This window comes from Setaria viridis, chromosome 9 (genome assembly GCF_005286985.2).
Source record: "Setaria viridis chromosome 9, Setaria_viridis_v4.0, whole genome shotgun sequence".
NCBI classification, from domain to species: Eukaryota; Viridiplantae; Streptophyta; class Magnoliopsida; order Poales; family Poaceae; genus Setaria; species Setaria viridis.
In genome coordinates this window covers 28,977,567-28,995,251 of record NC_048271.2, presented here as the reverse complement: position 1 = coordinate 28,995,251, position 17,685 = coordinate 28,977,567, and the positions used below count along the sequence as shown (strand labels likewise).

The 17,685-nt window shown below is 44.3% G+C and overlaps 1 protein-coding gene across 1 annotated transcript; it reads right to left on the bottom strand.

Annotated features, from left to right (window-relative positions):
* Positions 1-1,915: 1,915 nt before the first annotated feature.
* On the bottom strand, positions 1,916-9,928 carry LOC117837938 (filament-like plant protein 4). The gene is made up of 6 exons (XM_034717754.2): positions 8,608-9,928; positions 7,014-7,116; positions 5,824-6,019; positions 3,247-5,581; positions 3,071-3,125; positions 1,916-2,806 (listed from the first exon to the last, which is right to left on the bottom strand). The coding sequence occupies exons 2-6, from the start codon at positions 7,101-7,103 to the stop codon at positions 2,366-2,368; spliced, it is 3,117 nt and encodes a 1,038-aa protein (XP_034573645.1). The 5' UTR covers positions 7,104-7,116; positions 8,608-9,928; the 3' UTR covers positions 1,916-2,365.
* Positions 9,929-17,685: the final 7,757 nt, after the last annotated feature.

Sequence of the window (17,685 nt, the reverse complement as noted above, 5' to 3'; positions counted from 1 at the left end):
CTAGTACTCTGTCCCCTGGAGTATATAAAGGAGGGCAGGGGTACCTAGCTCGGCAGGTCACACCTCAACACCCAAGCCCAGGACACAAGAACAACTCCAGTTCATCAATCCCCAAGATCAATACAAACCAACACACAGGACGTAGGGTATTACGCGATCTAGCGGCCCGAACCTGTCTAAATCGTGTTCCTTGCGTCACCATTGATTCCTTGATTCTCGACGACCCTTACCGCATAAAAGACCACCTAGGGTACCCCCTAGGGGAGTTGCCGGTCTAAAACACCGATAGTGAGGTAACCACAACTTGCAACAAACCAACGGCACAATGGCCGACAACAATATACACAGCTTATACACAACATACACGACACGGAGCGGCAGACGGCAGCGGGAGGGCGTGGTGAACGGCAGCGAGACGGCAGCGCGGGCCGACGGCGGTAGGAGGACAATGGCGGGATGGCGGGGCGGCGCCGGGTGTAGGTGAGGAGCGCAGGGCATCAAATGTGGGTGCGGGTGAGTGGCGGCGGTTGAAGAAAACGCTAAGGACTGTATACCTAATACTACGGTTTGCCGAGTGTCGGATCGTAGACACTCGGCAAAGCGGGGTTTGCTAAGTGTCAGATCACGGCACTCAAAAAACCCATCTTTGCCGAGTGCCCCAAACCCTAGACACCCGGCAAATATACTAGTTATTATTTCATTTCCTTCTTTTCCGTAACGTGTTTTTCTTTTTTCCGATATACTTTGAAAATACCTTGTCAAATTGACTCAACAATATATATATATATGATTTTTCTACGAATATTACTCCATTATCTTATGCAGTTACAACGCAAATTTAATTTATATCAATTAAAATTCTATAATTGCACTTAATAAATTAAAATTATCAAATGGAGCCAAAAAATTACCAAAATTTTTCGACCATCACTTTAACTCCAAATCTTACCGATTCTTTCTCAACCCTACGATTCTTTTTCTGAGATGCTTCGATTTGTAAATATCGTATATTGTACGTAACAAATTATGCGAAACCTTCTCAATTTTTTACCACAGCCTCCGTGTATGATATCATCACATCATGACAAATCTCATAATTTACAAACTTCATTTGTTTTTTTTAAAATTTAAAAACCAATTAGCCACATGTTTGTGGTCTTGTTTTCCGAACAAGATGTTCGAAATTTCTTTTCATTTCACAAGTGAAGCCTAGCACTGGACTCAATAACATGAATATCATTTTTCTACTCATTTTATTCTATTATTGGAAACACTTAAAATTCAAATTTAACTTATACTAAAAAATTTCTAGAAATGCAATAAATTAATTAAATATAGCAAACAGATCCAGAAATATACCAAATTTTAACATAAAATACCACATGTTGTATGTTGAGAGTAGAAAAAGTTTCAAGATTAGAAGAGAAAAAAATGAAATTATTTGCCGAGTGCCACAGATTTACACTCGGCAAACATAATAACGGATGGACACGTGGTACGTTCTTTGCCGAGTGTTTTTTCTTTTTACTTTTGCCGAGTACCTTCCTTTGCCGAGTGTTTTGTCCCTCTTTTGCTGAGTGTTTTTGTGTCAGCACTCGGCAAATTGATTCTTTGCCGAGTGCCCGATACAATGCTCTCAGCAAACATTTTAGCACTCGTCAAACACCCAGTTTCCGGCAGCGACTTTAATTTTAGTAATTATATTTATGGTTAAAATATTCACATCGACAGAACAAAAACAAGCAAAGTTAGTTGATACCCTCAAAAGTACAAGGCTGAACAGATGGGTCCAAAGAACCTGACTCTTAAATGGCAAATTCATTGCGGTTCATTTCAGAAAACAGTAATAAAAAGAAAATGAACCAAGTCACAACAGCAGTAATAAAATGTTGGACACTACAGAGAAAACACAGTATACTTCAAAAACTTAGCAATTAGCACACAGGGTCTTTAAGCCAAAAGGCTGGATAACAACTGTTCAAGCAGCTTACATATGTAGGTTAACTGTACATCAATGATCTAACACATGTATGGCACAACACACAGCTTAATTCATCCTCAAGTAGGGATATCTAACTCACAAGATGCGACATCTTCAATCTTCACAAATGTAAGCAAATTTACAGTGAGGTTCTACTGAGGTATATGTAAATCCAACCCCAAAAGCTATAGGCAAAGCTACCGGCTAAAACTATGGCACACTGAAATCTGGATATAAGTCAACCTCAAGCAAATACTAATCCGTAGGTCAAGGCACCATTTGCATGGTACAAAAACGGGTATACATCTGTTGTTGCCAAAAACTAGACTTGCAGCACTCACCTGAAAGGAAAATAAACCAAAAAATCTGTGTAGGTTGTGGAAGCTAGCGGTCACTCTTGCCTTTTGAGAATAACCGACTGAATACTCGACCATGTTTCTCTGGTAACTGGTTAGAAAATGAGGAAGATGACGATCTAGATCTGTGCTTGGGACGCTTAGAACTGCCTGGCGAGGTAAGATAAGGGCTGCCAGCTGCATTAGAGGGGCTTTTGTGTCGATTATATCCACTCAGGGGGGACACGTTTCCTGTTCCTGGAGCACTTGAGAATGTATAATCTGCATCAAATTGACCTGAAGGCTTCTTAGAATGTACACTTCGAGCTGGTCCTGCATCTTCTGGAAATTGCCCCACCGGTTGTGTGTTCAGTGCAGAACTCAATGATTCCAATGGAGGAGGGCGCAGAGTTTGCAGCTGCCGACCAAGGAGCAATATTGTCTCCTGGCACTCTGCAAGTTTCTCTGCTGCAGCAGCTATTTCTTTCTCCTGTTATCAATTAAAATAGAGTTATTCAACATCTAGCATTTGAAGAAAAACATGCAGCAATTTTATATTCACAAACACCAACTCAGACAAATAAAGATTACAGGGGTGCAGTATTTGTACACCATGTCTTTGGCCTTTGGTCTAACAAAATATAGGGAATGGATCAATCAGAGCTGGGCCATAGATAATACCACCTTGGAAGCATATGCAATCATTACATGAACAGGAAAATGGAAGTTCAAGATCTGGGACTTATCAGTGTACCTTCTTCAGTTCAATATCTGAATTCTCTGCTACAAATAAGGAACTCTTCTCATACCTTGATAGCATAAAAGGAAAAATATCAGTGGAGAAACTAACTTGTATAATAAATGATAAATAGATTTCAGAAACCAAGACTGCTATGACTTGAAAGAAAGTCTAGAGCACAGAAATTTGACCTTTCCATCTTCTCCTTGAGGTCTCTATACTTGGCTATGTCCTCCTGATGGCTTCGTCTTTCTTCAGCAAGGTCAGCTGATAAAGTATCTATCTTTGTCTGTAAAACTCTTATTTCTTCTTCTAGTTTCACCTTCTGGGTTTCGAGTGTTTTGTATGATTCAGCCATACACTTTAACTGTGTTTCAGCCAAGCTATTTGAATTCTCACACGCTGCCAACTTCAATGTAAGGTCTTCAAGGTTTTTCTCCATCACACTAAACTTGAGATTTGTAGTTTCGATCATTTCATTGCACTTCATTAATTCAATATCTAAATTTCTCTTTTGCAATTTCAGTTTTTCACATTCCTCTGGTGTGCATATCCGCACTGTAGTTTTAACATCAAATGCACCCCCAGAGCTGGGACCCCCAAAATCAGGGTCAGAAGATGAATGTGGGATAAGGGAAGAAGCACCAGACATGCTATCTTGCGATGGTTCATGATGAGCTTTGTTTTCCAATAGTGTCGATTTATCAACACAATCTAGATTATTAGTTTCTGCCTCATTAGCACTCTCCCTCAACAATGTGAGTTTAAACTCCCCACTTTCTAGCAATATTTCAGATAATGCAATCACAATCTCATTTAAGCCATTGCCATCAGACAGAACTTCATCAACTAATCTGGAGAACTGTTCTATTTTCTGAGATACAACATTATAGTAAGAACTTCCTTGTAACTCAGATGTTTGTCTTATGAATAACTTGACAAACTCATGAATATTCAAAATGGCATTTGTCAGCCTATGATCCATAAGGCCCAAGGGTTTGGCTTCCTTTGTTGAAGATCCATTACCAGTAACTTCAAACGTGTCTTCCTGCTGAAGTTTGGTTACGTTCACAGATTCTACCTCGTGTTCAATATCACGTAGGATGTTCCTGATACCATCCAGCACCTTCACAACATTATTCTGTGGTGATTGAGAGCTCAACAAAGCGGAAATTCTCAATTGCAGTTTGGAAAGTGAAGGGCTGGCGATCAGATGATCACTACTAAACGGAGAACCTGGTAACTGCAAAGCTGGCGATGAATTTTTTTCACTCTCTTTTTCAGTGACAGGGGAGAGAGTCGCCCCAATTTTACCAACCTTTTCTTTGACAATGCCCTCACATTCCTGAGCTTCAGAAGACAGACATGCCAATCTCTCCATCTCCAGGAAGTCATCCATGAGGCCCATCTGATTGGAGTTTTCAGTCAAATTGTGCTTGTTTCCTTTATCTTTCTTGATGTGTGAGAGCTCAGACACCAAAGTATTGGCCCAAGATTCCTCACAACTTCTTGTATCATCAACACCATCTTCAGACATGGAAGTCAAGCTCGGTGGGTTGCTTCCTTTCTGACTTGATGCAGAGGTATCAATGTATGAATTTGTTGGGCTCTTATATAGGTTAGCACTAGACATGTGCAGTTCCAAGCTACGGAGCTTACCTGAAGTCTTAGCATATATGTTTTTTGATGCCTGTAGCTCGTGGTTGCATTTTGACAATGCCTCTTTTAACATCTTGGTTTCTTCATCCATTGACAACAAACGTGCCATCAAAAGTTCATTCTCTTTCTGCATGTTTTCCAAGTTTTCACGAGCATAATCAGGAGATGGAGACATAGGATACTGGAGTGTAGAACTCCTTGAAGGCGAACGCCGCAATCTGTTGTCTCCTGGATCTCTACCCCAGCTATCAACTTCCATCTTCATTTGAGCTAATGCAGCAGGCCCAGGCAACTTTTTGCGGACAAGGCCACGTAATCTTTGGCATTCTGCTTCTAGTTTTGATATTTTCTTGACGTCCTCCATATGTTGTTTAGTTGCAACATCAGCTGAACGCACACTCATGTTCTTCTCTTCATTGCGAATGTCAAGCTCTTTAGAGACAACATGTAGTTCATACTTTAATGAATTTATCTCCTTTTCACCTGACTGGATAGTGCTCTTCAATACTTCGATCTGGGCTTCTGCTTGAGCCTTCTCCTCGTTAACTTTCAAAAGCAAGTTTGCCCGTTCTTCAAGAGATCTTGATAGTGCATCATTCTCAGCACCTGCTCTAATCAGATCCTGTTCATAATCGACTAACTTTGCTTCTAGTTCAGCAATTATGTTCTCCCAGTATTTGGTCTTTGCAAACACTACATCATGCAGCTTCTGCTGACCTTCTTCCTTCACAGTCCGCACTTGCTTCATGCATTCTTTTAGAGCACCATCCAGATGGGCAGCTCGTTCCTCAGCTGCTAGCTTGGATAGAGTTACAGTTTCCAATTGAAGTTTCAGTGCCGAGGCCTCTGCTTCAGCTTGCTCCCAACCTGACATTAAATAAACGTATTAGTACAATGGATTATGGGATAACTAACTTAACTCCAAAATAACAATTGCAAGGTGATGTAGGATTACTATAGCATATGTTCCATCCATACAGAATGCTACCATGTGCACTCCCATCAATTTGAGTTCAATGGAAATTGCAAACTCATCAACATTTCATCATTGATTATAATTTTCCTTCATCAAAACAACGAAAGTAAAGAATGATTGCAGTCAGGTTCACCTGATACAGCTTCTTCAGCCACTTTAGCATGCTGCTTTACCAGGGCATCTTTGGTGTTCATCTCACTTTGTGCAGCAGATACTTTTTCATTCAGGACCTTTATCTTCGCATTCAGTATTTCGATTTGTTGTATTGATTCAAGAAGATGTGAATATCTTTCTGGTGAGATCTGCACATATTTTGGAACTTTCTCATCCTGCAAAAAGAAAGAAAGTAGTTCAAGCAGGGAACCCTCAATAAAGAAAGGTACATCATGCTGGTTTGACGAGACATAACTGATAATCATGAACATTCGATGAACAAATCAGTAATCTGCCTTAGCATTACTGACTAAATGTAATAGTTCTACCAAGACCAACAACAGTCTTGATAAAAAAAGGATCTATTATCGACATCCAACAAAATAACATGCTATCTGCTGCACAACATGAGTTAAGGACCTTAAGATCCATTGGCTTAAACTTTATTTCAAAAGTTGGTCCAAGAAAATTTATAGGCGCATTGAAGGCTATAGTGGCTGGTGAGCATCTCATGGTCAAAATTACTACATGCTCACAGTGATGCTTTGGTACTATATCAAAGACGTAAATATTGTTCTAGAAATAGCCTGCAAATACACACAAAGGCGACCGTGTTGTAAACAAACCAAAGGTACAATTCTTTTGAGTTCATTACTAGGAGGTTTTAATGTACAATGTCTCAGTACTTCTGCTAATAAAGTTGGAGAACTGAAAGCATTAAGTAGGCATGTATGTAGACCACATATGATTGAGTCTTCTGCCATGAGAGATTCATACCATGTTAAGGTACTAAAAACGAAGAACAGAATATAACAGTACAGGTTTCATCCTTCACAACTACTACACGACCAGAGTTATCTAGCCACATCTTCCAGTACAGCTACCATGTTACTGGCTAAAATGACGAGGGCAGGTGGGCGAAGGGGGAAAAAAGGAAAAATGAATGGCTAATAGTTAAGGCCTTTCTATAGCCATCAGATGTCCAGATTGCAAGAGATGAAGTAAAGTGATGACGCTTCTCAATCATTTTTCAGATCTAGAAAATACTTCAAACAAATAAACCAAATAAAGAACATAGTACAAATGGGGCATAAAATTAATACATGGGCAAATTGCATGCTGACAATATTGGCTCACCAAAATTATAACTAAGCAAAGAGTGACAGAAACCTGTTCTGCTTGATTGGAACTCTGTAATGCATCGGTGTTCGATGATTTTTCAGAAGATTTCTTCTTCCAAGGCCAGCTCCGTCGATCCATACTGATTGTTTATCTAATCAAAAGAAAGAAAATCCAAATTTATCATGTATTCTAGGAATGCCATTGTGAATGTCTGAAAAACCAAAAGTAAATAAAATTAAGCTATCTAGCAATCAAGTCTGAAGAAAACAGATCTTAAATGAAAATCCAAAACATCAGCAAATGAACCTGTACAAGCAAACACAATTTCAGGCAATAAGCCTCTACAGCAGGCACTGCTGGCAGGAAGCTAGTTCTTATATACAAGTTGGGGTGTTTGTTGGATAAGTATTGCACACACTTCAGTAATGCTCATCCAAGGACAGAGAATAATCTACTCAACAACTTCTGCCTCGTTTACAGGAGTGAACCTCAAGCCACAGCAGAGAGGAACTCTGAACTTGTGCAGGAAGCAGTGCACACATCAAAGAACTTTCATTTTAGATAGTAGGACAACAATCCCAACATTCAAGAACAAGCAACACAGAAAAAGGTAATAGTTTTGACGCATTATACATACAAGCCTGCAACATCAGTAGCACATAACAACAATTAGGTGTCCTGGTAGCACAGTACTCCACAAAACACATACTTAAATAAAGCAAGAAATAATGTAGTTGAATTACAAGTACACCCAATTGCCGTAGTTAACACCTTTTTCGGACTAAAAGGGTTGTGTCATGTGTGTGTGTGGATATTTTGATGTGAGTAGTCCAACCATCATATGAAATTTGCGTGCTAAGTTTGGGAATCCTTTCATGATTAAAGATTAGCAAATTTTCCTTCCAACAGGAGAACTAAATAAAACAGGTTGTTACTCAACAGGGGCTCCTTAATAAATTCTTAATAGAACATCAAGTGCATCATGCGTTGACCAGATGACATCCATAGAAGATGACACGGAAACGTGTTTATCAATTCACCCAACGAGACGTACCTTGTTCTGAACATATTGTGATTGTGCCACGACAAGAACAGGCTGTAGACCGCAAGGAACTAAACACCCTAATCCTACCACACTGCCGGACTCGCCGCACAACAAAGACCGTAGAAAGTGAACATGTGGAATGTGACTGCCTCACGTTCTATTCCGTTCAATCTTTGACCTTCATGTTCCCGCATTAACAACTGTACTAGCACCTACCAGTTGGTGATTGCTCTGGAGGGCAGGTGCAGGAGCAATGCGTAAAATTGGAGCAAAACCCCGCGACCTACCCGGATAACCCCGCGCTTACGGCCATCAGCAAGATTAACGGCGTGATGGATCTGTGCATTCAATCCGTGTCACCAGAAAAGCTCAAGAAACGAAGAGAAAGTAAAATTCTCACGGCAACACAGAACCACCAAATCCACAATCATGGAGCTAACAGAGCACCCAAAATCCGCGCAATGTGCAGTTAGAATTCCCTTCCCAAGAACACGAACACGCAACGCGGCGGACGCAGCGCAAGAAACCATTCAATCCATCACCAAGGAACCACAGCAACAACTGAGAAGAGCGGAGAAAGCAGCGTAGACGGCTCACCTAGCGCGGCCGGCAAGGGGAAAGTCTCCGGCGGGTAGGCGGGCGGCGCCTCCGACCGGTGCCGATCCGATCGGCGGGGAGGCCCTCCGCTCTGCTCTGCTGTGGTGGCCTCGCCTCCGGCTTTGCGTCGCGCGCACTCTTCCTCGGCTGCTCCCAATCTGGCACGGAATGGACTGGACTGGATTGGATTCCCCCCTCACTCCCCCATCACTGCCTTTACTCCTCCGGCCCCCGCCTTGCCCTTTTTGTCTGCCCGGTGACTGCCCAGCTGTCCTCCGCAACCTTTTTTCTCTCCTCCACCCCCCTGCAATGCTACCAGTCTGCCCGCTAATCAGCCATCAGCACCGCAATTGGCAACGCACACCTTGACCCTCTCGTCCCTGTGCCTCGGGGTGGAGCCAGGGAGGGAGCCGTGTAGGTGTCGGTCGGTCAAGGGAAAGGGGCTGGAGTTTGAGCCTTGAGGTGGATGGCAGACGGTTGAGAGAGGAGAGAGAGTGGAAAAGGATAGACTGCGCTCTGCTCTGCTGGAAGAGAGTGTGGTGAATTGGTGATGACTGATGACGATGGGTGGAACAGCTGGGTGCCTGCCTGCCTGGGTCAATGAGTTCTGCCACTTTGTTAACTGACTATGCTGTCATGCTGATTAATAATTGACTTATGAACTAATAACTCGTATATGGTCTTTTCCGCAAAACTGGTAAGGAGGATATGCTTCTCTCTCTATGTTTTTTTTACTTCAACTCATAAAAAATTGCAAATCATTTTTTACTTGACATGATCCACAATGTAACAAATTAAGAAGAACAGCGCGCTCCGCCGCGCCCGTATAAGCAGCACCCGGTGGCGGAGAAGGCAGGCGCGGCGCGGCCACCTCGGCCTCGGCCCTGACGTCGGAGGAGGTAGGCACGGCGCGGCCAGGTCGGCCCCGACCCTGGCCCCGGCGGCGGAGGCGGCCGGCGTGGCTCCCTTGACCGGCGCGACCTCGACGGAGCAAGACGGTGGCACCAAGCGGCGCGGGTGGCCGGCTGGCTCCACCACGGCGGCAAGGCCGACCGGCCCCGACCCCAGCGGCGTGGGTGGGCCCGACCCCGGCGGAGGCCTACCGGCGCGGTACCGGCGGCGCGGGCCGCCACGGCTCCCTTGACCGGCACGACCCTGGTGGAGCAAGCCGGCGGTCCCAGCGGCGCGGGTGGCCGGCCGGCTCCACCCCGACGGCCAGGCCGACCGGCCCTAACCCCGGCGGCGGATCCGGTGGCGCGGCGGCCCCAACCCCGGCGGCGGCCTAGGGACGCGGTCCCAGTCGGCGGAGGGAGGGAGGCAGGGAGGAGAGCCCGGCGTGGTCCGCCAACATAAGGAGGTGGAGGGCGGCGCGTCCCGTAGGAGGAGGGAGCAGGGGCGGGCCCAGGATTTGGAGCATTGGTATTCAAAATGATAAAGGGGTAAAAAGAATTTGAACAGTCCTAATCCTAGTTTATGGCATACCTCGGTCCAATAAAGAACTAAAATCGAATCTTTCTTCCTTCCTGTTCATGTATTATATTAAAATAAAATTACTTAAGTTTCAGAATACTATTTCATGTAATGATCACCGCATCACAGTCACTGCCAGACACAAATTCATAGACATTTCTAAATGAGTAAATTGCATCCACCGGACAACAACTTGTCAGGTGGGTGCAAATTGGTCCAACAACTTATAGAATGCTCAATCTAATACAATAGCTTGACAGGTGAGTATAGATTGGTCCAACAACTTGTAAAATGCTCTATCTAATACAATATCTTGATAGATGGGTGCAGATTGGCCCAACAACTTGTAAATGTTCAATTTAGTGCAATAACTTGATAAATTGGTGCATTCGCAGTCCAAATGTTATAATAAGCAACATACTTTATAATGCTAAGTCAGGTATATAATCGCATCGGAATTGAGCACTATTTGAACATGGATACTAACGTCGCAATGGCAATGTATTTGGCTAAAATTAAAACTTTCAGTGTTCAGGAAATTAATGCTATATCTTTGTGTTAATTATTTTTATACAATGCTATAATTTTAATTAGGAATATTTAATTCCATATTCAATAGTTATAAGTTCACCTCATTTTTTAAATATTTGACTATATGCATGGTTCAACTACATAAAAACTAATATATTAATACATACTAACAATACTGTTTCGGAGTTTGGTATAGATATTTTTAAAGCTGCATGTAGTTGTTTAGAAAGGGAAAATGAGCTAAAAGAACAGAGATGAACATGCTTGTATGCAAACATTGAATACATGAACAGAATCGCAGAAAAAACATAAGGTCACAGGATTCCTATTTTAGACTTTAGTAATACCAATGGCGTAATTCTAAAATATTATTCAATTCTAAGTCATGAAAAAAAATAAGTTATCTACATAGTCGAAAAAAAGTCACGGTCGACAACTTTTAATTGCAAAAGTTAAGAATGATTGACTGGAAGAACATTCACATGTCAAGTTATAAGGTTAGGCCCTCTTTGGCACGGCTTATTTCGGCTTTGGCTTCATCTATTTCACGCAAATCGAGACACTGTAGCGTGAAGCCGTTTTGTAAGCCGGGACTAAAATGAACTAGAAGCCGGGTAGAAGCCGGGTGAAGTCAGTTTTTTTGACTCACCGGCTTTGGCTTCACCGGTGAAGCCGTTTTGGGATGAGTCGTGCCAAAGGGGGCCTTAGGATTGTAAATGCACTAATCTGCGAAGTTTTTCCCTAAATTAAATATTTTATAAGTTGTTGGACCAACATGTACCTACCTATCAAGTTATTCTACCAAATTGAACATTTTACAAGTTGTTAGACCGATCTGCACCCACCTGATCAGTTGTTGTATGGTGGGTGCAATTTACTCTTTCTAAATTGCAGCCACTACCATGTTGAAATAAGATGTCAATTTAGCAAAATTAACTTACAAATTCACAACTCAGTTAATGGCAGTCCTACAAAATGACCGGCTTGCTGCTGCCATGCTGGAGGATGAGAGAATGGGATAAGGAGTTGCTTGATGCCGTGCTGAGTTGCCTCGATGCGGGTCGCTTGCCGGCCTGCTGCGCACTGCCTTAGCGGCCGGTGCCCCCACGCCCGGCGCCCTCGGCCCTTCGTGGCTCCGGCGCTCCGCCATGGTGCTCGTCACCTCCAGCCGCTGGCCTACTCAATCTGCCCTCCGCAGCACCGCTTGATCCTGCTACCGCCGGCCGTCTAGGTGTAGGGTTCACCAGTTCGGGATTTGGGGAGTAGGACCGTCGGGGACGAACAACCGAATGACAGGGAGTCGGGACTCGGAAGGATTGGAGGATGCCGCGACTCGACGAATGGGGGAGGTGCTGAGCGAGGCCTCTGAGCTAAATTTGGGCCACGATTGGGCCTTCAGGAGGGACTGGAAGTGGGCTAGGAAGCTCCATGAGATCTAATATGTATTTTTAGAATTTTATATATACATGTTATACATTATATATACAAATGTTTGTAAAAAATAATGACAACTGAATACCCTTGAATACATGTAGGCCCACCCCTGGGAGGGAGGGGAGGCTCACCGGCTAAGGAAGGGAGTTGAAGTGTCCCCACATAAGTAGAGACTAAATGTGATACAAACATCAGTCCTAGGAGGCTGATAACAAAAATACTCGACAAGTCTAACCCCATCCACGGAGGGGGATACAATCAAGAATATGCACAGGATATATCAATGACAAGGCTAAGGTTTATTTGCAATAAAGCTAGATTTTCAATACATGCAAGGGTTCCTTCCCAAAAGAGTTTTCGCAAAAGCATTTCTTTAGTAACCGAATCATTAAGTGGGGTTTATCCTACACAAAGGACCCAAGTTTTAATGCTACTGGACTCCCCGTCCGCAATAGCTCATGGCACAACTGCCGTACACTTCCAAACTTCAACACACATCATGAAAATCATGCATCTCCCAAACACTAGTCATGTAACCATGCCGTAACATGTCCAATGCAATGGACACGGCTACCCGGATAGATTTTAATTCTGCAGAGGTTGTACACTTTACCCACAAGTAGGGTACCAAAGCACGATCACCTTAGTGTTGGTGCAGATCCTATCAAAGCCATTACCCACCTTAGCTAAGACAGACTAGCCAACACGGGAGCAATCAAGGAGTTAATGACCTACCAACGAGGTCTTAACCGGACTTAAGTCACAAAGATCTTACCCCTCCTCCATGGTCTCTTGTTGCTCACCAGCTCTTCTGATGACTAATAGACTAACTAGTGGGATTTATGCTAAGTCGTTGCCACATACAACGGTTGAGTGGTTGCACGATAAATTGGGTTAGGTAAGGTAACACATCAACTCGGTCCTTAATTATGACAGGATGGATATCTCCCAACCTTGCTCAACCACAAAGGTACGAGCCAACTTATTGGTATTTCACACAAGAAACACCCATCCATCTCATCTAATCATTTATTTCCTTTATTTCCCAAAAACCCATTTCTCTCATTTAAAAACACTCACACCTTTATCCTTTGATAAAACACATTGTAATCATAATTGAATTTTAGTAACAAGGTCCTAAGCATTCTAACGGTAATTATCATCCAAATAGATCAAATCATATTTAGAGATAATTATGGGACATCAAGGAATAATCATAACAATCAAGAGGTGGCTATCCAACCGTGTTTCAGCAGCAAAACCATATGCAATTTTTGGTGAAATAGGCCAATAGGTTGTAGTTGAAAAATTAGGATAAATATGCATCAAAGGGTGGGATTGGACTTGCCGTCCTCAAAACCTTCTGCAAGTTCCTGCTCGCGGTACGGGTCTTCGGGCTCTAGCTCATGGTACTGGGCTTCAAGCTCCTCTTTGGGCTCTTCTGCAATCACTGCACAATCTACGGCACACACAAGTAAGCGCATAATAAGTAAAAGAAAATAAAGTTTTACCTGTCGAGCTGGAAGGGAGGGAGTGAACTAAAAATATGAAATGAGGAGTATTTTCTGGGATTTTGTAGATGACTCGACGGAAATATATTTAAGAATGATTTGGTAGAATTTGGGGTTCATTGGAGGAAATTTGGCGCATAAAATGATGTGGCAAAGGTGTTCTCGGGGCTAAAATAGAGGATCAGGGGCTTATTTGTAAGGAGGCAGGGACTTGTTGGTAATTATTTTTGGAGGTGGAAGGGTTTCTCAAGAAAATGGCAAGGAGAGAGATGGGAGGGTCAAGATGTGAAAAGGAATAAATAGAGGGGCAAAAATGCAAAACCACCCTTTCTTCTTCCGTGAGACATAAACATCACGGGAAGAAATAGAAGGAGGTGGCCGGTTGGGGAGAGGTGGCATCAGGGCATGGTGACGGCCAGGAAGAGGGTGAAAATGGAGAGGAGCTGAGGTGGTTCCATTCCTCTCCTTACCTTGGGCTGAGGTAGTTTGTGGAGGCGGCTCCACGGTGGCGGGCGAGAGATGGCAGGAGCGGCATTGGAAGCACGGGAGCGAGGGAGAGTTGGCCGGGAATCTCGGTGGTGGAGTGAAGAGCGGATTGGAGGCCCTTTTATAGGCTGGAGGCGAGAGGGAGGGGGCTGGCAATAGGCGGCGCACAGGAACAGGCGGGCGGCCTGGATGCTCGGGCACATGAGGCTCACAGGATGGTGGCATGGTGAGGTGGAGCTCTGCGTGCACGGTGTGGTGGGGCCAGGCTCGCGCGGCGAGGCGAACAGGGACGCAGTGGCATGCCAGAGCGGTGGTGCGCGTGGATGGCATGGCCGAGGCCAGGCGCGGCAAGCGCGGTGAGCGGCAGCTGCGCGGGGTGGCCGGGGCGTAGTGTCGCGCTGGAGGCAGCGGCGGGGCATGGGCGCAGCGTTGGAGGCAACGGCGGGCGGCAACGCGGCGCGTGCTGGAAAGAGCGGCGGGTAGTGTCGCGGCGCTGGTGGGCCACGGGGTGCGGGCCAGGCGGCGTTGGGGAAAGCACGCGGGGCTGGGCAGCGTTGGGGCGCGTTCTGGCGCGGGGAGTACGTGGCCATGGGCGTGCGTGGTGGCGTGGTGGGAGCGCGCAGGGCCAGAAGGGGGCCGGGGCACTGGGGCGCAGCGGGAGCAGCGCATGGCGCTGGCGCAGGAGCAGGGCCGGCGCGTGCGTGTGCGTGGGCAGGGGAGGTGAGTGCTGGTGGGCTAGTGGGGCCAAGAGGCAGGCGCAGAAAGCTAGGCGCCAGGCACTAGGAAATGGAAGTGGCGCTTGGCTAGGAAAAAGAAGGAAGAATGGAAGAAAAAGAAAGAGAAGAAAAAGAGAGAAAAAGAGGAAGGAAAAGAGAAGAAAAACAGAGAGACGGCGACGACTGCGGGAACGATCATGAGCACGCGTGGCGGTCTTCTGTCTGGCACGCGGCGTGACTCACGGAGAGGAAAAGGAAAAAGGAACGGACGGTGGTCAACTTCAGTGCCGGGATGGCGAATTCGCCAGGCAGGGGAAATTTTTGAGAGCTCAAACGGTGAAAGATTTTAAAAACAAATTTTAGTGAGTGTTTTTGATTTGTTAATTTTATAGGCATTACAAACCTACCCCACTTAAATTGAATCTCGTCCTCGAGATTTGGCTGAATCCTAAAAAGGTGGGGAAACTCTTTCTTCAACGCATCTTCGCATTCCCAAGTAGCTTCTCTTTCACCATGCCTACTCCATTGAACTCTGCAGATCCGAACTACTGAATTCCTTGTCCTCTTGGTGACAGTATCTAGGATTTTGATAGGCACCTATTGATACTGAAGATCCTTCTGCAAATCTATTGTTTCCACTGGTACTTGCTCTTCAGGAACTCTCAAGCATTTCCCTAGCTGTGAGACATGAAACACTGGGTGTATATTTGATATTTCTTTGGACAACTGAATACGGTATGCCACAGCTCCAACTCTCTTTACCACCTGGTACGGTCCAATATACCGAGGGGCTAATTTTCCTTGAACTTGAAACCTTTAAGTCCCTCGAATCGGTGAGACCTTGAGGTAGACAAAATCTCCATAATTGAAACTCAACTCTCGTCTCCTCTTGTCTGAGTAGCTTTTCTATCTGGACTGTGCTGCCTTCAACTTCTCTCTGATTTCGACCACTCGTTCCTCTGCTTCTCATATAAAGGTAGGTCTATCTAAAGTGCGTTCTCCCACTTCTGACCACATCAAAGGGATTTTGCACTTTCTTCCGTAGAGAGCCTCAAATGGTGACATGCCTAAACTAGCCTAATAACTATTGTTGTATGAGAACTCTGCATACGGTAAACTCTGTTCTTTGTCCTTGCCATAGGTAAGGACACAGGCTCTCAACATATCCTCCATAATTTGATTTACTCTCTCCGTTTGGCCATCGGTCTATGGGTGATAAGCTCAACTAAAACCCAACTTGGTGCCCATGGATTTATGTAGACTTCTTCAGAATCTAGAGGTAAATTGGGTTCCTCTATCTGAAATAATTCTGCTAGGCACACCATGCAGCTTTACTATGTTGTCCACATAGAGCCGAGCCAGTCTTTCTCCACCATAAGTGGTCCGTATAGGTAAGTAGTGAGCAACCTTGGTGAGTTGGTCCACTATTATCAATATGGAGTCATTTTCTTTCTGAGTCTTGGGTAAACCAACCACAAAATCCATACCAATCTCATCCCATTTCCAAACTTGGATGGGTAGTGATTGTAATAAACCCACTGGCTTCTGATGCTCGGCTTTGACTCTTTGGCAAGTATCACAATAGGAGACGAACTGGGCAATGTCCGCCTTTATTCCATTCCACCAGTACTTCTGCTTTAAATCCATATACATTTTGGTGGCTCCTGGGTGGATGGAGTATGCCGAGTTATGGGCTTCATCCATAATGATCTGCCAAAAATCCCCTTCCTTGGGTACGCAGATTCTATTTTTATACCACAAGGTTCCTTTGTCATCCACTCTGAAATTTGGGACCTTATTCTCTCTAGTTTGCTTGCGGATTTTCATTAAATCATGATCTGAATCCTGGGTTTCTTTGATTTTATCCTCCAAAGTGGGCTGAACACTTAGTTTGTGGCTCGTATTTTGGGGAACAATGTGCACATTTAACCGTGTCATTTCTTCTTGCAGATGGGTATCCTTGGGTCTGAGCTGCCCATAAGATTTTCTGCTTAAGACATCAACTACTACATTAGCTTTGCCAAGGTGGTAATGGATTTCCAAATTATAATCCTTAACCAATTCTAACCATCTTCACTACCTCAAGTTCAAATCTGGTTGGGTGAAGATATACTTCAGATTCTTGTGGTCAGTGTAGATCTCACACTTATTCCCAATCAGATAATGCCTCCAAATCCTGAGGGCATGCACTACGGCTGCAAACTCCAAATCATGGGTTGGGTAATTCTGCTCATGAGACTTGAGCTGGTGGGAAGCATATACCACTACTTTTCCATCCTGCATAAGGACACATCCTAATCCTTATCGAGATGCATCACAATAAATGAAGAAGTCCCGCTGCATATCCGGCAGGGTTAACACTGGGGCGGTTCTCAATCTTTTCTTCAGTTCTTGGAAACTTCTCTCACATGACTCTATCCAGGTGAATTTCTTATCCTTCCTGAGTAGTTACGTCATGAGCCGGGCTATCTTGGAAAATTCTTCAATAAATCTCCGATAATACCTAGCCAAACCAAGAAATCTTCTGATTTTACTAACATTGGTTGGCTGCTACCAATTGGAAATGGCCTCAACTTTCTCGGGGTCAACCACTACTTCCGCGGTCAAAATATGGCTAAGGAATGCCACTTTCTCAAGCCAAAATTCACATTTGCTGAATTTGGCATAGAGTCTGTATGCTCTCAATTTTTCTAGCACCACCCGTAGATGCTACTCATGCTCTTGGACACTTTTGGAGTAAATAAGTATGTCATCGATAAAGACTACAACAAACTTATCCAACTCGTCCATAAACACCATGTTCATGAGATTCATGTGTTGGAGGTATGCCCTAGAGGCAATCATAGAAATGATGATATTCCATTTGTATCCATGATTTATATTGTGTTCCTTGAATATCCATTAAAGGCTACTTGAATTGATTTGCAATT